Genomic DNA, 22,256 nt, shown 5'->3' on the forward strand with positions numbered 1-22,256 from the left:
CCGATCCACCAGCATCCGCTGCAACCCCGGAGAACGACATGAGCCGGGAGGAGGCTGTAGCAGCGAGGAACGCACGACGCAACGCAGCCAGAGCCGCCCGGAGAAGAGAAGCGAGGGTATCCAGAGAGAGACGAGAGAGGAGACCGACGCCTGCCTACCAGCCCGAGACCAACCAGTCCTTGTGGCGAGGACAGCGGCCAACGGCTCCGACGAGAGAGGTAGAGAGAGAGAGAGAGAGAGAGAGAGAGAGAGAGAGAGAGAGAGAGAGAGAGAGAGAGAGAGAGAGAGAAGAGACGCGAGGAACGTCATCGAAGATCGTTCAGCGGATCGAACAAGGAGTCGCTCCTCCAACCGCATGACCCTGCCCGTAAAGGAAAGGGGAGCGTGGTTCGGAGGACTCCGACCGATTCCGACAAACTCGACGATCGACCCGGTCCCGTACAGTTGTTTTAACTGTTGGCAGCCGGGCCATGGTGTTACCACGTGTAACAAGGAGATCACCCGTGACTTCTGCGGCAATTGCGGGAGACACGGAGTCCAGGTGACCAGCTGCCCGCGATGCGCCGAGGCCTTTCGGAGCCGCCAGCAGCGAGGAGGAGGTTACGTTCCCATCGAAACGGCCAGTGGCGTCGACATCGTCGAAGAGAGCTGGGACGAACCCGATGACCGGCAGCGAGAGGAGCCGGAGAGACGGGACCATCGCCAGCGAGAAGAGCGAGAGGTTCGCGAGCGTCAAGAGAGAGAAGAGAGAGAGGAACGAGAAGCGAACGATCGCCGCATACGAGAGGAAAGGCAGCAGCAGGAAGCGAGGTATCGGAACGAGGTCGAAGAGCTGGTGACACGAGAGCTGTATCAACAGCTATACCAACAGCAGGAGAGGGAGCGTCTCCGCTGTCTCCGCCCAGAAGTAGACACCCAGAATCGCCAGATCCACGTCGTCAGGGAGGTCCCTAACTATAGCCAGCAAGAGAAGAGATACATCCTCCTTCAAATCTTGCGAGGCTTAGAAGGAGTATCACCTGAGACGAGAGAGTTCGTCCTTCGGCGCATTTACGGAGGACGTTGCGAGGATCGAGCAGAATAGAGAGAGAGAGGAGAGAGAAGAGAGCCACGAGAGAGACAAGAGGGAAGAGAAGCCGGGGTTGCGGTTGTGCTCCAAACGCAACTCCGGGGCGAGTGGGAGGATGGGAATGAGTTGGACGGTCCTTTTCCTGGACCTACGATGGGGTCCGTCTCTCTTGGGGGTAGCAAAGTTAAGGGAGGGGGATTGCGACGTTGTACGTCGCAGCCGAGCAAATCGCGCGTTATTGTTTGCGCGGCAACCTCACTCGATGCGAGGAAGAAAAGGCGATCGGTTCCAGCGAGGCCCGCGTTTTCTCGAACGCGAGCTACGTCCCGTGAATTCGTGGAATTCGCTGGCCGACGTACCCAAGGGGGGAGCTCGCCGGTTCGAGCTGGCGCGAGACGAGCAGCCAATCAGCGCGTCTCGCGCCTCGCGCGTCCAATCGGGCTACGTTATCAGCCGGGCTCGACGGCCGACGGCGAGACGCCGAGCGCGCGCGCGGCCGACGGCGAGACGCCGAGCGCGCGCGCGGCAGAGCGGCTCGGCAGTTCCTTTCCGAGCCCTGTCGATGACACTTCGACGTGACGAGAGCGCGCGAAAGTGTATTGCGAGAAAAGAGTGAGAGTCAGAGAGCAGCAGCGCCACGACCTGGACCTCCGCCCCGAGGAAGAGATCCCTCCCCGGAGACGACCGTCCAGCCGTTCAGCCAGAGGAAGGAAGCCGGAACGGGAGCCAGGCCTTCATCCCCAAGTCTACAGAGAGAGAGAGAGAGAGAGAGAGAGAGAGAGAGAGAGAGAGAGAGAGAGAGAGAGAGAGAGAGAGAGAGAGAAAGCCGCGGGTGTGTGCGAGGAACAGAGGCGAGAGCTTCTAGGCGCGCGCGTGTATATGAGAGTAGAGGTGTGACGGCTAGCCCTGCGTGGCTACTGTGCGTGGGCGGCTACGGCCACCACGTTGTAGGGAAGGGCTGGGCCAAATATACGTGCAATACAACTTAATAACTTGTGTGATTACTTCTTCCTTCTTTCCCCACGTTCTCCCAAACGTCGGCGATTACGCTAAATCCCGCGATTAATGAAAAATCTTGGCGCGTACGAGGCGTCAAGTGTTGCGCACCTGTACTGGGAGGCACAGCGTCGCAATGGTGCGTGCTTTACCTGCTGTAAAGCAGGGCACAGGGCATTCAATTGTTCGAAGATGGTTTGTTGGACATGCCAGCAAAAAGGACATTTCCTGGCTGTCCTCTAGTTTGAGGAACGGGCTAGCTAACTGTCAATGTCGTCGCGAGAGTGAGCATCGTTGGCGTGAGAGCGAGCCTCGTCAGCCCGCGCGCTGATTAGTATGTCCGCATGTCACAAGCCAATCAGCGGGCTCCAATGCGTGGCTCGTTATCTGCGCGGTCTGAGAGCCAATCGGGCGCCAGCGAGAAGCGCGGGCCTGACGGGCGCGAGGAGAGAGTGAGCGCGAGAACGAGCGGGAAATTCGCAAGTTCTCTTCCGACTGTCGACGGAGCACGTCGACGTTTGTGAGAGTTCGTGTGTTTTCCTTGAGAGAGAGAGTGAGAGAGAGAGAGAGATAGAGAGAGAGAGAGAGAGAGAGAGAGAGAGAGAGAGAGAGAGAGACGTCAGCGGACCTGGGCTTGAGTCTAAGGCCCGCCGTCTGCTGCATGAGCGTGGCTCGTATGTGAGCGTGCGAGAATAAGCTTTGCGTGCCTACATTGTGCGCGGGAGGCACTACAGCCACCGCGTTGTGAGGAAGGGCTGGGCGAAATACAGAGTGCAATAAGCTGTTAACTGTTGTGTGTGATCATTTCTCCTCTCCCTAACGTTCTCCTAAACGTGGCGATGGCATCAAATCCTACGTTTAAGAAAAATCCTAGCGGTTGCGAGGCTCTAGGTGTTCCGCACCTGTGTTGGGAGGCACGGCGTCGCAAGCCTACATATTCTTTCTTTCTTCTTCATCTAATATCTGGTATCCTCTGGCCTTGTTGATCTAAATCTTGCTGTCGTAGCCAGCCTTTTTTTTCCTGTCTTTCCTTTTCTTCTTAGATATTCCGGCATCTCACCCTGCGGTTTTATAAATTCTCTTACATCTTTAGCCTGCTTTGATTCTCTCATTTCGCTCTCCTTCATCCGTATCCTCTTCTGCCTCCTCAGCCCCTTGTACCCTTGTTCCTACCTCTCTCTCTTTCTCCTTCCTTAGTTGTTCTTCGAAATGTTTTATCCATCTTTCATTCCTTATCGCGCTACTGCATCTTGTTCTTTTTTTTCTCTTTCTACATTTTACCACTTTCCAGAATTTTCTCCCCGTTTAATCTTCTCCCGATTTCTTATCTTCTTTTCCATTTCTGCCTCCTTTTTCTTTTCCACTGATACTCCATATTCCCTTTCCGCTTTAACATACCCTTTCCTTCCTGCTCCTCTCGTTATTGCCGCACCTAGCTGTTTTTCTTTACTTTCCTACCGTTTCCCTTTTTTCTAATTGCTTTTTTCTAGTTTTCTTCTCAGTTCTGACCATTTCGTTGTCTCTTTCCCCTTTTCCAGTTTTTCTCGACATTGTTCTATTGCCTATTCCGTCCATATTGCCCTCTCTGTACTTTTTTCCTCCACTTTCTCTTCCTCAGTTCGTTTTGCTCGTCTCTATCTACATTACGTTGTAATCCGATTCTAACCTGTAATTGATATTCAGTTTACTCATCCCTCTTTTTCCTCCCTCGTTGGCTATTACGTAGTCTATCGCGGAGCAGCCTGCCCCTCCTATGTACGTATATTCTCCTGCTTCGTCTCCTTCTAAATTTCCGTTCATTATGCTTAGGCTCATCTCTCTTATTTTTTCTAATAATTCTTCCCCTTCTCTATTTTTCTTTTTATCTTTTGATTCCCTCGTTTCTTCCTTTCCTTCTTCGTCTATTGCACCTCCTTCATATCCCGTTCCCGCATTCATGTCTCCACCCCATATCATCTTCTCACCTTTGGCATTCTCCACTGTTACTTCTATCTCCTTAAAGTTTTCTTGTTTTTCCTCTCTCATGTACATCGTACCTATCCACCTTCTTTTTATCTTTGCTCCTATAAATTCATTTTTCTTTTCGTCTATCCACTCTATTCTCTCTGTTTTCTCTCCTCATCTTATCGTTATCACCATTCCTCCTTTCACTCTCTATTTCTGCCCCTTGTTCCGCGTTCCTTGTTCTGACTTCAGAACATCCTAATTTCTTTTTCCAGAATTTTCCTTTCTTATCGTCTAGCAATGTTTCCTGTAGACAAATTACATCAAACTTTCTTAGGTAACCCCGGATCCTCTCATCTGCTCCCTTTATTATTGCTACATTCCAGCTAATTATCCTTAAGCCTTTCTGATTTCCTTTTATCTCTCTTTCCTATCCTTCTTTTCCTCCTAAAAAGCTCTTGTTTCCTTTCCTGTCATATATATTCTACCCCTTCAATCCATAGTTCGTTGTAGCCTTCTTAACTTCTTTTCCCTTTTTCCTTTCTCTGCCGCGTATTCTCTTAGTTTCTCCTTGTTTTGTCTCTCCTTCGGTATTAGGTCATGGTCTATGAATATGTCTGATCCTTGTAACCTTGCTTTTTCTCTTATAATCGACTCTTTTTTTCCCCAGTTTTTGCATTCTGCTCCTATTCTGCGTATTCTCGCATTCTGTATCCACGTCCTCCTTAAAGTTATCTCAATCTCTAGTTATCTGTTTATCAAGTTTTCCACCGTCTTCTTGTCCCTCTGCTCTTCCTTCTAGCTCGATATCATTATATTATGAGAAAATTTAATTAGAGTTATTTTTTTCTGCATAAATCGACCTACATTTTTTACATAGTACCATCACACAAAATCAATTATGATTAAAAAAATTATTAATTGACGAGTCCATTAACTATGTTTTGTTTCCAATAAAACTGCTCATAAAACATACATTCTATTTTTAGACCACACTTTAAATACTTCTAATGATTTTGATTAAAAAAAAGCCTAAAAAAGATTAACTTCTAACAAAAGTAAAAGGTTAGGCGAGTTTGATTTATTCTGCATTACAGTGCATGTCAATAATATTACGTAACATAATAATTTTGTTTGCAACAAAATTACATATCTAAAAAGAACTAAGATTAATTAAGAGGACACAATACCTTTAAATCCTAAAAAAAAGTATTATAAGTAATAATGACAGAATTAAAGTAAATCACTTGAAATTTTTATAAGTGATATTTAATATAAATACCTTTTACTTTACCGTGCTAAAACCTTAATAAGCCTCTTTTGGGCTCGAATCCCAGGAGGATACTTTAAACACCTGTAGTTTTAATTCAAATGTTCAGAAAATGTTTTATACCCAAAAAAGGTAACATAATAAGCGAAAAAAAAATCAGTATTTTCATCGCCAAACCATTTCTAAGCATTCAAATAAAAATCCCTGCATTCATACCAAAACTGCAGGTGTACAAAGTATCCTCCTTGAATCTGAGCCCAAAAGAACTATTTGTACACTTGGAATCCTACGGACAGTGAAAAAATTCACAAAACATTACACCGAGTGCCACAATGGGCCATCAGGGATAATTAAGGTTTTAGCACAGTAAAATTGAAGGTATTTATACTAGATATTACTAGACAAAATTTTAAATAATTAACTTTAATTTTGTCATTTTTACTCATAATTCCTTTTTTCAGGATTTAAAAGTGTTGTGTCCCCTTAAATAAAGTAAATTATAGTATATTAAATAATATAAGTTATACAATATTATAATAATATTACAATATGATTTAATTTAATATGCAACAAACTCAAATAGTTGGAATCAATTAAGTGTTGAATCAAATGTTTGCTAACTAAAAGCTTAAATAATATTTCGATTAGTTACAAACAACTCTCATGTAGTTACTATGTAACTAACCATGCCCGTTTCATAATTACCAATAAAGTAAGAAGTTAAAAAAATAAGAAAATTGATATCACATTCTAACATATAAAAAAAATTAATTTAAATGAAAAAATTATTTTCATTTTTGAACAAAATAAAACGATCATGGCAAGTTACGGAGAAAATACTTGAGAGTTGTTTGCAATTGATCAATATATTACTTAAGTTTATGTTTGCAACAATTTATCTGAGCCTATCATAACAATTTTGAGTTTGTGTTATATTATGTTTGAAATAATATTGTAATAAACTTGACTTATTTTGATCGATCTTACTTCTTTTGTAAAATGTAGCCTTTTAATTTTTTGTAGTTATTATCATAATATCATTTTCTTTAAATTTTCCTTGGAGGTATAACAACAGAGCAATGTTAGGAGCGAGGTGATCCTTCCAGTATATTAACTATTGACCATTCTAGTATATTAACAAGCATTGGGGGAATTTTTAAAAATAATCAAATATAATATTTTAATATTATGTAGATGTTTAAAACCCAATTTTTAATTTAAATATTTAAGTTTAAAGCAATTTAGTTCCCTTAAAATAATTTCAATTTAATTATGCAATAATATACAATTGTATTTGCAAGTATATTGTATAAAAGTGTATTTTTTTTTTTAATGTTTAGGATCAATGTACCTGCATTTTGTCATATAAACAAAATCACGTCTTTGAAAGCTGTGTGCAGTTTTTAAGTAAAAAAGAAAATCTTGGTCTTGTCTCAAATAATCTAGGAGGCAATTATACTCTTTGCTTACTTGCAAATTTAGTACATCTAGCTAATATTGAAATCAATAAAGTACCAGATGAAGTATTTTTTCCAGATTTCACGGTAAGCTTTGAAATAGTTATTTTTTATTAACATGAAAACCTGTTAGAAATAAATTATGAGGTATCAAAAAGAAAGTTTATTAAAAAATGTCCAAATGGTAAGGTGGTCGAAACAGCCTTGCCACCAATGTCTGCAGTGTGTTGGATTCTCACTGACTAAACTTATTTGCACTTGGGCCAAGTAAAATCTTCTAGTCAAAGATTGAAATGCCTTTGCATTACCTTTGTACTGACCTCAAGTAAAAGCATTTCTTGCTTCATTTTCTATGCCTTTCATATTATCATAGCGCTCTCTCTCTCTCTCTCTCTCTTTCTCTCTCTCTCTCTCTCTCTCTCTCTCTCTCTCTCTCTCTCTCTCTCCCTCTCTCTCTCAAGCAGCTTAGGGTAAAGAAGACTAAGTCAGCTCCACCATCAACCTCCGCATCGCGCGATCCTTCACCGGCTCGCTCTAATACAACAACATTATCTATTAAAGCTGCCTTGAATGATATTAGTTAGGCACTCGTCGACATCCGCAACAAACAGGATCAAGCCCTTCAGGCACAAATCATCGTGTCTGAAAGGGTCTCAAGGATTGAACAACGTCTAGACCCACAGGAGAAGCGACTAGAGGCCGCCCATGATCTGCCTGTGTTCAAAACTCGCTTGACTAATGCTGAGTCTTAAACCGAGGAGCTCCACAACGTAGCGGGACAACAGTAGCACTGTTCCCAGTTCTGAGGAGATTCCCAGCCTTCGCAGTGAACTGGCAGAAGTCAAGAGGCGACAAGAACAGACCTTTAATGTAATCACGCTCTTGTAATCACGGGCCTATATTATACCCGTGACACCTCGCTGCACCTCCTCGCGTATTCAGTGCTGAATGTGCTTGGCTCTACGGTCCCCAGGAGAGACGTGGCATCCGTCAGGACCATGAGGAGACTTGATACGACAAATAACGCCACCAGGGGTGACGGCAGACTACTACCATTAGCTGTCACCCTCTCCTCAAGTGCACTCGCTTGCTCCATCTTCGTGACCAAGACCAGGAAGTGCAAGCTGCATACCAGTGGATTGGACGCCACTCTCCTGGAGGTGGCAACAGCTCTTAGCCGTGACCATCAAGGGCTTATAAACATTAAAGAGCTGCTTGCCTCAAACGTCCACAAGCTGCGTTCAAAGGTTAGACTGGAGGTCAAAAAGAGGCAAGGTTGCCGTGCTTTTCGAAATTTTAGTTTTCTGCTTAGTCTTGCCCTAAATAGAGTTATGCGTAGACTAAAAAGTTGTTGATATTCATGCTAAAATAATATATCCTGTTTTTTAATTTAATGTGTCAGATTAGACGTAGGGTTACATCACTGTGTAAACGGGTGCAGAAGGCCACTGCGTTCCCGATGTAGGATTGCCCGCTGATTTAAACCAGCAGCTCTCATTCTCCTCGATGCCTCTCAAAAGAATAACAACCTCATTGTAAAATATTAATCCTTGCCATGACACAAAGTAGAGCAACAAAAAAAAATGCATCCACAGGAAGAAAAGAGACTCCTTTAAAAAGTTCCTATAAACGAGAGCCTAGAACCATTTCCCTTTACCCAAACCACGAAAAATCCACCCACCGGTTCTCAAAGCCACAAGCCCACAGCAAGCCCTCGTCTCCCCCATAAAAGAGTTTGATGCTACTTGATGCTATTTGATTTACTAGATACTTTTTGTAGAAGGCAGAAAATACTGACCTTAAAGAGCTGGAGCAGCCCAGCAGTTGAACACGATGATTTGCAAAGGGACAAATCCACGATAGTGTAGCCTTGAAGCTTGATCAGCTCGGCGAAAGCAGCAGGTTATCCTAGGTCAGCAGCTCAACGAAAGAAGGAGATCAGGCTGGATTGCAATCGATTACTAAAAATATTTTAAAAACATGTTTAGTTTTAGAATCTGTCTGATATTTTTGCGTACGCGCTGTCGGGCGCGGAGTCAAACATTTAGTATGATGCAAGAGATATTTGCAGAGAAATTTGTAATCTGCAAATATTTCATTCATCGTATGTTATATAATATAAATTTGCTCTTAAAATAGTTTAAATGAATATTAAATATATTATTATTGTATATTTATTATTTAATATGCAAAATACCGATTTTCAACAACATTTTATACATACATATTGTATAGACTTGACAAAGGATAGGAAATAAGTTTAAAGCGAATTGCTCAACAATTTATATTGTTATTTACAAAAGTTTGATTCCTTATTATTATTTATTATGAAAACCTTTTTTATTTAAATTTCTATAATAGCATATTACGCATCTACGGAGGTAAAACAAGTACTATCCTTGATGACAGTAAAATCAAAATAAATATATCAATATTAATGTAATTTAATAATAATGTATAAGGTTGTTCAAGCTCTTAAACTTTATAATAAACTTGTTTTCATTGTGGCTGGGAATACAATAAATTTACAAATACTATTATGAGCTAAGGTGTCCATATTTCTTTTTATTTAATAACATAACTATTCATAATTACATTTTTAAAACGTTTCATCGTCAATTTTATTAAAAGGAAATAAAATAATTCAATTATTCTTTCTTTTCCGCCTGTAGTCGAGTCCATTTTCATAATTGGTGCGCGATGTGACAGTCATGACTGTCACGGGTCGCGTTCCGTCTATCGTCCACCACAAAACATGTGATCGACAAATATCCACACCGACAAGTCATGTCTTCCATAACCACAAAGTTATATTCCACATATAAGCTAGAGGATACGGCCCCCGGGGCTTCCGTATGTATGAGGTCGTAAATGAATGTGTATCGTGTATGTATATATGCGTGTATATATATATATATATATATATATATATATATATATATATATATATACATACTAGTGGGGCTCCGCCCCTCTGCTCGCTTCGCTCGCCAACCCCCTATTGTAGTTTCTGTGTGATTTTATCTTCAAAATTTTATTTTCATGAACTGATAATTATGTTCTGGATGGTTGAAAATGATCGATCTTATTGTATAAGAAAACCTGTTACTGGAAGTAAAAGTATTGTTTAACATTGAACTTCTACTATTAATGGCATTTAAAATAGTTTTAGCTAGTTTTTGAAGTTTTCTGACGCTTGAAATTCATCATTTGAATTTATATATATATTTTTTTTTAAATTAATTTTAATTTTTTTTAATGTTCTTAATGTTTAAATCTTTGTGCCGCAAAAGGCATCTATAAAATGATAGACTTTTCGAGTTGCGCGCCATTGGGAGACGTGAGGTGATCCGGAAAATTAAATTATTTGGAAAACTGTCTCTTTATTCTGTCTCTCTAGTTCTGTCTGACTACTCATATTACCTGAAAATTCATCGAGGTCTTTGATCTCGCTTATCTTGTCCATTTTGTTGTTTATTCAATCAGTGAATCATCTATAATGATTATACTTTCTGATGGTTCTTTGAGTTCTTTGAACTCAATTATTCCCTAACTTATTTATACGTTATTAATAATTAACTTTAATCTTATAACTTAAATAAAATTAGAGGTAGATCTTCAATATCTGGTTCTCTTGGAACTGATACTTCTTACCTTAACCTAAACCTTAATTCTATTTAATATTATCCAATTTAAATCTATTTAATCATAATATGTTATAAATTTGTATTTAATTGGACTGTTAATGCGGCCTTATTTTACTACGCAATAGCGTTGTGAAAGTATGACGGTCTCAAGCCCGATAACGCAGAGAGCAGTCATGTTATTTGGTGGGGGGGTGGTGGGGGGGCCAAGCGGGGGGTGGTGGAGGGGTGGTGGGGGGGAGTCTTGCCAAAATGACTATATAATATAGGAAGATATATATATATATATATATATATATATATATATATATATATATATATATATATATAGATATACGCACAAATTTTAAAACATTATGATGTATAATAATGAATTATATCCTTGGCGAAAAAAGTCACGTGATTTCTCATGTGATTTCTCACGTGACTTCTTACCCGATTTCTCACATGATTTCTTACGTGACGTTTTGGCGTGATCATCTGACAATCACCTGACCAAGTTTTTTTAAATGGCAATTACGGTTGATAAATCATCACCAAAAATGGAAATAATTTTGGAATCTGAATCAAATTATAAAAGTTAGAATTGGATGAAATATTCAATTAATATGAGAATATGATAGTAGTAAACAGAAGTTAAAAGTATTGAAAACGATGTTTAGATAGATTGTATATGATTCGCAGTCTTACTTGCAAAAATCAATAAATACTGAAGTAGTAATTTAATAACAAAAACTTGTATAAATATTTGTACTATACACTATTATTAACAATATTATTGTTATAAATGATGAAATTGAAAAAAAAATCAGACACTTTTACGTAAAAAATATTTATTAAAAAATTTATAATATATACAGCTTATGACTAGGTAAAAAATACCAATTTCCAATTATTTTTGTTTTTAATATTTCAAGTCGACCATCGCTCAATACTTTAGTAAATTTGGTACTGTACACAAGAAGTCAATATCAAGTATTTTAATACGAACACATATTCTGTTGATATTGATAGTAGGAATCTGGCAATAATCATAGACATAAGAGAGATAGACTGCGTGTGTAGGTTTGCAAAAGTGGCACCCTATTAGAGAAAGACAACATACCTTCTTTCCATATACCAAGCATTGATAGAAGGTATGGTGTCTTTGTCTTACACATTGACATAAGAGAGTCTGTCTTTCTCTAACAGGGTGCCACTTATGCTAACCTACACACGCAGTCTATCTCTGTTATGTCTATGGCAATAATAGCGTACGCGATTTTCGCTTTGGAGACTCGGAAGCGTACGCAAACAATTTTCGGATCTTTCATGCGTACGCAAAAAAATAATGAATAGCGTACGCTAATATTTTTCTTGACAATGCGTACGCTAATATTTTTCTTGACAATGCGTACGCTACAAAATTTTTTTTTTATGCGCACGCTAGAAATCGAGTGTAACTTAAAAAAAAAATAAATAAATAAATAAATAACCTCCAAACGAGGCATTTAAGCTTCTTCGTTCTACTAGTGGCTCATTCTACATAAACGCGTTCTATCTATAAGACGCGGTATACGAGTGCGCTCGTATAGATGGAACACCCGCCAAGTTTAAATATAAGATTACATAAGAGATCCATTTTTTATATAAATTTTAAGATAATTACCTATTGTTTTCCATTTTTTTTATTGAAAAGCTCTATTTAAAATTCACAATTATGATTGAAACAAATTATAACAAAATACGAAAACATTGTTTCTTATTTACTTTAGTACGCCTTTTTTATAATGATTGATGATTTTACTCTTATTTTTCTGTTAATTTTAGGTAATATGCTCTAGAGCATCTTCATTGTTATGTGAAAAATCATACTCTAAAATAAATATTAAACGTTTTAAAAATAAATATTAAGTTTACATTTAGTGCGCAATCGTTACATGCAGTAATTTCCTATTTTTGCGCAAGATCAAGTTATTGAAAGAAATTAACACATGCAACACAAAACCAAGGTTCATTTTTTTTTAGGTCTTTCGCCTCTACTTTTACACAAGTAAAGTGATACCACATAAGGCAGGTGTCACACTGTATGGTCAAATCATCTGCTTCTTGAAAGCAAAAAATCACAAATGAAGATATTTTTCTTTCTTTTTTGTTTTACAATCTTATTCAAGTATTTTAAATAATCTTTTGTAGTATACCGTTCTAAGATAGAAATGTCAACTTTACTGTCAATGAACGTGTCTTTTAAATTTTTCTCATTAATTTTAATGACATCTTCTTTCTGTAAACGGTAACTGAAATCTAGTATATTTAATAATGAAAGTTTATCGTTTCCTAGTAAATATAAAAGTAACTTGGCTTTTTTGAAGTCACTCATGTCTTCATATGTTTGGCAATTTGGTACCAATGGTGCTCCACACAATTTTTTTTGTATTGTGCCAAGAGGTCGGCCACGACATTTTTTATCAGCATCTTCGAAGACTACTTCTGCTAGTTCAGCTTTGTCAACGACAATGTTAATATTCTCCAATTGTTTGGTAGGCGACGATGTTTGCGTTTCGAGCAATTTTAATTTGAAGTCCTTGTAATCTCCTAGTGTGTCTAAAAGTTGAAATACAATTCAATTAAATAAAGAAATTTAACAGTAAGTTTATCAATGTATAGGATGAATATATAAAGTTGACTACGGAATCAACCACTCATGAATCTTATTTTTATTATATTTTTTATTTAAAAACTTACTCTCATTAAAATTTTTGTTTGGTGTCACATGTTCTTCACTCGATGAGGAGTAATCGACTAGTTTGCCTAAACAAAATTGTTCATCCGTAGGTTCTGAAGATATTTTGGAAGAAGTTGCATCGTCAAACATATCTTTAGATGAATCGTCTATCACAACGTTGTACGCAGGATTTTTGTCTGTAATTCAAAATTTGAATATATTATAAATAATTTGAGACATTCACAGTTAAATTCATTTATTTATCAATTTATTTTACTCACCTGGTCTTTCAAAGATTTTTTTGTCTTCGTTGTCATTCGAAGAATCATCCACTAAAACGTCAGGTTGTGGTTGAGCACTAATCTGTACAGAATTCTCCTTGTCCAAAACCTTTGACGCAGTCATGTCAGCTGTAATTATAAATTTTTTTAATATGTAACAAATAATTGAAGTAAAAATTTTGTTAATTAAGGCCAAAAACGTTGATATCTCGTTTCAAAGAAATACTATACGCGTAAATTGAAAATTTTGTTTCCGTCACGTCGTATATACAAGCGCGCCAATAGAAAATTAAACCTTTATTTGTATATTTCGAAATGTTGTACGCATTTACCGTATATTAAGTATCATCACGTTACGGCCAGGAACATCGTCGCCTTCGTTTTGCAGGAATATTTCATTGTTATATACAGGCGCGGAAAAAATCAATTTTCGGTTTTTATCGTGTTTTGTTTTTGTTCGTAAACAAAACACCTCGCATGTTGCCGTCAGGCGCGCGCGTCGCCTTGATTTCGTAGAAATTTTTCTTTCACATATACCGGCGCGGCTAAAAAATCAATTTTCAGCTATCGTGTTTTGTTTCTGTTCTTGTATTAGAGTATTAGACTCATTCGAAATGTCGACACCACCATGCTTTACCTCGCATGTTACCGACAGACGCGTCACTTTTTTTTGCAGAAATTCTGAATACATTCGCACGTTTACGCGAGAAAAAACCCGCGATTCAAAAGAAGACGCATGCGCCTGCTACTGCGTGTGCATCGCCTTCGCTTCGCAAGAATTGACATATTCGTGTACACGCACGTGGCATAAAAAATCTCGAACAATAAAACATCGTCGTCTCGCAAGAATGGACGTGTTCGTGTACTTATACGTATACGTTTACGCGCGAAAAAAGCCGATTCGAGAGAATTGCGGACTAGACGCACGTGGCATAAAAAACTCTCGAAAAAGAAAACAAATTCTGGAAATAAAATACGACTTACTTGATTTTTCTACAACTAATGAGCCCGGGGATGAATCTGTAGAGTTGTCAAGTATTGGATAGTTGACGTTGCATTCTTCGTTGTGGTCCAAGCAGCAAGATTTCACTTTGAGCACAGTTTTTTCTTTGTTCAGGCCAATTTTAATGAACGCTGGACATCCGCATTTTTGGCTTTTCTTCGGTTGCCTGACGTTGTTTCCTCGTGGGCGGTATTCTCCGGCGCAAACACACACGTAAGAAACAGTTTTGTAGAATAACTTTTCGTTACCAGGAAACCGAACAGCATGCACTTTGGAATATTTTTTGTACGTTTGATCTACATACTGAGATATGTAGTCGTCCAATTCTTGATATGATTCAAATGTCATATCAACGTACGGAGAAGAGTTCGACATGATGCAGCCGTGTAGTTCTCTCGGGAGGTCAAAGGTACGTGTGCGCTCGCGAGATTTGAACGAGACTTGAGAACAAGCGCGCACGAGATTTTCTCCCCCCACTCTTTCTATGCATAGTGTATCGTTGATCTGAACGCATTAGAATTATATAAATCTAATTACTGTGTGAATTACTTTCGTCAGTTTAAGAAAAGGCGAGGTAAGAGTGCGGCTCTTTGAGCATTCTTCGAAATGTCTAGAAAAAGTGTTAAAGGCGAGAGCAGAATCAGGCTTGACGAACACTTTGATAGCTGGAATGATTTTGAAGAACATTTAAAAAACTACCAACAAGAAAAAAAAGTGCTTTTCTGCAAAAGTAACTCGTTATCTTTAGCTACACATCCAATCGAAGGGGCTAATAGTGAATGTACTTATCAGTATGTCAAATTGAGTTGCAAATATGGACCAAAACGACATAAATCTCGAGGAACTGGACAAAGAGAAACGAGGTAACTTGCATTCATATTATTTATACAAACAATTGTTTTGCAAAATTTCAACTCGATTAATATTTTCAGAACAATAAAAAATGATTGTCAAGCATTTATTCATCTGAGTTTAACGCAAGATCATCAAAGGTTGAAAATCAAATTTATTAATTTACAACATACAAATCATGAAGGTTCTGAGGTAAAGCTGTGTTGCAATGTATACATTATTTATTTATGTATATAACATTAGAAGTTATAATTATCTTCATTTTCTATATTTATCTAGGCATTTTATGAACATCTTCCAGAAAATAGAAAATTGAAAAATCAAGAGGATAAAGATCTTGTAAAAAATTTACTTTTATTAGGCTGTCCCAAAAATCGCATACAAGATGAAATATTGGATAAGAAAAAAATCTATGTAACTGCAAAGGATATCCAAAATTTTAATCAAAATTTGAAAGCTAATGATGAAGATTCATTGACCAGTTTTGTGGATCAATTAAGATCTAGTTATCGTAAGCAAAACTAAAACATTTTCTAATTTATGCATGCCATAATTGAGTAATTAAAATTTAGTTAATTATAAATTTAGTTTAGTTATTGATAAAATAAGATAATTTCATGTAATATTAATAATTCAGTGAATCATTGCCTACAAAAACTTAATAATTGAGAATGAATTTGAGTGAATATCTTTAATAATTAATAATAACTAATTACGTATACAATTATTATTTGTTATTTCGTACGTGATTATCATGTAATTTTTGTTATTGCAGATGCTAAAGTGGATGTCTTTTACGAAGTTAGGGAGTACAATGTAGTTGAAAAAAAAAATGTTTCAGTCTTTTTTTTTTTCTACTGAAAAGATGCAACAAGCTTTCGCTGGATGGCCTGAAATGATTTTCGTTGATACGACTTACAATCTTTTAAAACGTAAACTGCCTGTACTTTTGATGTGCGTTCGAGATACATTAGGTCTTACCCATATCATTGGCGTTGGTATATTAGCAAATGAACAGAAAAGCACATTAAGAAGTTTATTTCAAAATTTAAAAAATGTCAATAGCGATACTTGCAAAAAAATTAAGAGTTTTATGACCGATAAAGATTTGGTGGAAAGAGCAGTTCTGAGAGAAGTATTTCCAAATACTTCATTATACATATGTGAGTTTCATGTACTTAAAATTTTTTCTAGGCAAGTTACTACCACCACTATGAAAATAACTTCTAAAGAAAGAGACATATCTCTTGATTTGTTAGATAAGCTAACAAAAAGTAATACCAAAGAGCAGTACGACCATCTTTATAGTATTTTCTGCAAAAAAGTTCCAGAAACTGTGCTTTCCTACTACAATCAAAATTGGCACAATAATACTGAAGGGTGGACGAGATACTCTTTGAGTAAAAATAACTATGGCAACTACACGAACAACCCCGTAGAATCTACGAACGCTCGCCTCAAGGATGAAATTCCCGCATTCAGTACCTTAATGAAATTTGGTGAAGGTTTTTTTAGGTATTATAATCGTCGAAACACAGCTGTAAAAGCAAAGATAGGTGCAGACATTTATAAACACCCAATCCGAGGATATCAACCAGGTTCGCCAGAATATTTATATCAGCAACTTCTAACTCCAGCTGGATTTAATAAAGTTGCCGTCGAACTCGCCAGACGTAAACCCATGTCCTTCGTTACAACTAATCCTACATTTCAACAATGCTGGATACAATATGGGTATGCAGTTCTGCGGGTTAGTGTAAATGAATGTGAATGCAACGAATACACTTCGGTTAAACTACCCTGCAGACATATCTTTGCTGTCAGGGAGTATTTCAAACTGCCTGTCTATCACGCTGATTTATGCCCAGAAAGATGGACCATGACGTACAGTATTGAAAATCAGCCGATGCTACAATCAACTCCAAAAATAAAACGTCTCCCAGTACCATCATACACCACCCACGAAATACCAGCAAAAAAACCACTTGAGTTTTCAACCAGATTGAAGCTGATGAAAGAAATAGCAGAAAGTTTGGCATCGATAGGGAGTACAGCTACTTCAAAAAATTTTGAAGAAAAATTAAATACTCTGAGACAGATAGAATCGGCATGGCGACAGAATAAATCCGTAAAAGTTATTACAGATGATGATTTGTCTAATTTTTCAAATTTATCAATTGTTGATAAAGACGTCGAAGAAGATCACGAAAAGAGCATTATACTACCAACACCAGTAAAAATAAGTGGACGACCATCAAAGATTACAAAAAGTCACACTAAAATAAAAAGAAAAGAATGTCTTAGAACGAAGATGTCATTAAAATTAATGAGAAAAATTTAAAAGACACGTTCATTGACAGTAAAGTTGACATTTCTATCTTAGAACGATATACTACAAAAGATTATTTGAAATACTTTAATCAGATTGTAAAACAAAAAAGAAAGAAAAATATCTTCATTTGTGATTTGTGCTTTCAAGAAGCAGATGATATGACCATACAGTGTGATACCTGCTTTATGTGGTACCACTTTACTTGTGTAAAAATGAACTTGTGTTAATTTCTTTCAATAACTTGATCTTGCTCAAAAATAGGAAATTACTGCATGTAACGATTGCGCACTAAATACTTAATATTTATTTAATATTTATCTTATACTTATACTTATCGTATACTTAATATTTATTTTTAAAATGTTTAATACTTATCTTAGAGTATGATTTTTCACATAACAATGAAGATGCTCTAGAGCATATTACCTAAAATTAACAGAAAAATAAGAGTAAAATCATCAATCATTATAAAAAAAAGGCGTACTAAAGTAAATAAGAAACAATGTTTTCGTATTTTGTTATAATTTGTTTCAATCATAATTGTGAATTTTAAATAGAGCTTTTGAATAAAAAAAATGAAAAACAATAAGTAATTATCTTAAAATTTATATAAAAAATGGATCTCTTATGTAATCTTATATTTAAACTTGGCGGGCGTTCCATCTATACGAGCGCACTCGTATACCGCGTCTTATAGATAGAACGCGTTTATGTAGAATGAGCCACTAGTAGAACGAAGAAGCTTAAATGCCTCGTTTGGAGGTTATTTATTTATTTATTTTTTTTTTTTTGAAAGAATTACACTCGATTTCTAGCGTGCGCATAAAAAAAAATTTGTAGCGTACGCATTGTCAAGAAAAATATTAGCGTACGCTATTCATTATTTTTTTTGCGTACGAATGAAAGCTCCGAAAATTGTTTGCGTACGCTTCCGAGTCTCCAAAGCGAAAATCGCGTACGCTATTATTGCCAGCTTTGCGTACGCTATTAGCAGAATTGCGTACGCATTAACAGCTGTGCGTATGTATGAACAGATCAATCACCAGTTTTGCGTACGCTATTTTAATTTAGCGTCCGCTTCTAAGGCCCCCTAGAAAGACTCTTACTTGTATATGAAATAGAAAACAAATTTAGTATTTAGCAATTTTACTAAAAAAGTTTTGTAGATTTTCTATAGAAATGGTTATTTATATATTGTAAATATAAATTACCTACAAAAGTCTGTAGCTTGGGTATAGATTATAACTCCTTTTGACTGCCATTGTTTACGACTGTATAACATCTCTACTCATATGTATAATAAATTAAGAAGATTACGAATATGCATTATTTATTTTTGTATACAAAAAATTAGATGACCTAAATTGCAAAAGGACAATTGCCAATTCAACAACAATACTTTCTTGTAAGTCATATATACATAATACGTGCTTCCATGCTAGCATTCCTAATTCCGCTCCAGTTTTGGAATAAAGGAACAAGATCTGTTGTTCCTTATGTTCCTTATATATACATAGATATAGTATCCTATATAATTTCTTATACTTGTTCCTGTTCATTTTTTCCTGTGAGAGCCTTCACGTATAAACTAAATATTTATATTTCTGATACTACAATATCTGTATTAATCTATGCATTTCAAATACAGAGTTAAGTTTCCTTGTAATTTTTTAAACAATCTCGCAATAAATAAAATGTAAACAACATTATTGACAAAAGTTTAAAAAATAGAGTGTCTCCGCGGCCGATATCGCGTACGCGAAAAAAATGTAGCGTACGCGAGAAAATTTTAGCGTACGCGAAAACCACAGACAATTTTCCGGAAAATTTTTCGCGTACGCTAGAATAGTATACTATACCACGGGAGCCGAAAATTGCAATTAAAGTTTGCATTTTGAAGTTAGAGTGGTATAAATGAACTTTTTTTTTTTTTAGCAATTCTTTCGCGTGCGCTAAAGTGCTCCAAATTTTCTTGTAAGAAGCGAAAGGAGTACTTGTCTGAGAGATGGAGCGAGAGATTTTCGCATACGCTAGAGTTTTTCTTGTTTAGGCAATTCTTTCGCGTACGCTAAAGTGCTCTACACTTCCTATATATAAAAGAAGCAACAAGAGTGACTTATGAAGGATGAATGAAACATCTCTATGTATAAGTACTCCGTTTGCTTCTTATAAGAAAATTTGGAGCACTTTAGCGTGCGCGACAGATTTAGCGCACACGAAAGGTTGATTAGTAGCGCACGCGAAATTTTCCCGGAAAATTTGTTAGTTGATTTCGCATACGCTACAAAGTTTTCGCGCACGCTAAATTACATTTCGCGTACGCGATATCGGCCGCGGAGACACACTCTAAAAAATATCAAATGCATTGTATTTTCATAATTATATTAAACATGAAAGCCGGAATGCGTTTTATACATGAAAAACTGAAAAATCAGTTTATACCAATTGAAGAAATATTAAACTATCGCAATGACACTAACCATATTAAACCAAAGGATTACAATGATTTTAATCCTAAAACCTTTACTATGTGTATTGCTGTTATTGTGAAGGCAGTGAATGTACTGGCACAGGAAGATTGTGTAAATATTATAAAGGATTTAATTTTGGTTTGGGAGGTAATTATGGTTTTAATGTTATTATTACAACATTGCTATTTATTACATTAATTATTATTCTTAAAAATAATTTTTACACTAGAAAACGATGAAGAAATTTTCGAAAAATATGAGAAATCTGGTAGCAGAATATTATTTCCAAATCGTAAAGATTAGTTGGATTCTGATGATGACGATGATGTAGATTCTCAGTCGTCCAAATCTCAAAAATCACAGCGGGTGAGTTTTAAGTATGATTCACAATTGGAATTTCGATTATTGATTCAATTATTATCAACGCATTTTTCATTTCAGAGAGCTGCCAAAACTCTATCTCTAAAAGTTATTACACAGAATTCAGAAAGAATGAAAGCAAAGTTTAAACATATGAATTTTCTGAAGAATCGAGAAAAATTAGCTATAGATAGCACTAGCAATCACAGTAAAAAAGCTGTTGACAACACTTATAATAATTTTGTTACGTGCAACATTTGAGGATATTGTATGGGTATTTAAATGTTTTTTCAGATATAAGATAATAGTTTGCATATTTTTGTTGTCTTTTAAATAACTGAGTGTATTATATATTTTTTTCACGTATATTAAGCTAGCAGACCATGGTCATGACTTGCTAATTAGTTGCTAATTAGTTACACTATTCCTGATTTAGTTGCTCAATACCTGTAAAAGATACGTGTGATCTGCTAGATTAAATCTTAACCTAGCAGACCACGATGCTATATCTTTGGTTCTCGTTAAGATATCAAAGTTCTTTAAACGGCATATTTAGTTGCTAATTAGTTGCTGAAGGATAGCATTATTCATATTATCCCCATATCATCCCCTAATTGCCACATCGACCCCCAGACTACCCCCGAAATACGATAAATTCAAAAAGAGGTCATAAGAGTAAATAAACTACGGCGTATTTTGTTGCTAATTAGTTGCTGCAAAATAGCACTGTTTATAATATTTCATTATCAACTCTTGACTCCCAATTATCCCTGCTACTACTCCCTGAATATGACGATGTCAGAAAATTCTAGTAGATGAAAAGAGGACGCGGGATATTTATTTGCAAATTAGTTGCTCACGAAAATGGAAGTTCATAATATCCTAGAATCATCCCCTAACCTCAGATCAACCCCCTTGACTCACTTGAAAATTTAAGACGGTCAGAATTGGGACTTAGACGTCTACAACTGCTGGATATTTTATTGCTTATTAGTTGCTTGCGAATATTACATTTAAAAATAAATCCCTTGACCCTAGATGGACCAACCCCTTATACTGTGCATTGAAAAACGTCTAGAATACGTTTGTTGTTGCATACAATCGCTGAATATTTTGTTGCTAGTTAGTTGCCTACAAATTTCACATTTAAAATTTATCTGCAATCATCCCTTTACAATCGATTTCCCATTGTCTCTGTGCAAAATAATACAGCCAAAAGAAACACGTAAGTGCATATATCTGTAATCTCTATCAAAAATATTCGGCAGTTATCCGTTTACTTTAGATCGATTTCTCTTTCTCTCTGTACAATAAAAACGGCCAGAATATGCCCACAGGTGCAAATAACTGCCAAATATTTCGTTGGCGATTAGTTGCTCGCAAATTTTTATGCTTACGAATATTTGGCAATGATTTCTTCAACTCTGATGGATCTCTCTTTCTCTTGATACAATAAAAACAGCCAGAACGTGCTTGCAAAGGCATATATAACTGCTGGATATTTTGTTGCTCATTAGTTGCTCGCGAATTTTACAATCAAAAATATTTTACAATAATCCTGTTACCTCAAAAATATTTTACAATTTTACCTCATCTTAGATCAATCTATAGAGGTCGATCTAAGATGAAAAGTTGATTGAGATTCGGAGATGATTGTACAATATTTATAACTATGTTATCAGTGAGAAACTAATTAGTGACTAAATATCCTGCATTTTTTGCTAATATATCTCCAAAACTAAACTGTCAATCGTTTTGAAAAAATGTATGATTATAAAGAACAATAATATCTATTAGCTGTAAAAATTTTAAGCGATTTTTTCAACTAGTTTTGGAGCTAAAAATCGAAAAACAAAAAAAGTGGGATTTTGTT

The 22,256-nt window shown here is 36.6% G+C and overlaps 1 protein-coding gene across 19 annotated transcripts in view; it reads left to right on the forward strand.

The window, feature by feature from the left end:
- The window catches only part of LOC107981865 (ubiquitin-protein ligase E3B), a 583,577-nt gene that overhangs the window by 243,385 nt on the left and 317,936 nt on the right, over positions 1-22,256 (forward strand). For all 19 annotated transcript variants that reach the window (XM_032601499.1, XM_032601501.1, XM_032601502.1 and 16 more), the window contains one exon: positions 6,620-6,823. In XM_032601499.1, coding sequence (XP_032457390.1) covers positions 6,620-6,823 — 204 coding nt within the window. The remainder of the gene's footprint in view (positions 1-6,619; positions 6,824-22,256) is intronic.

This window comes from Nasonia vitripennis (genome assembly GCF_009193385.2).
Source record: "Nasonia vitripennis strain AsymCx chromosome 2 unlocalized genomic scaffold, Nvit_psr_1.1 chr2_random0004, whole genome shotgun sequence".
NCBI lineage: Eukaryota > Metazoa > Arthropoda > Insecta > Hymenoptera > Pteromalidae > Nasonia > Nasonia vitripennis.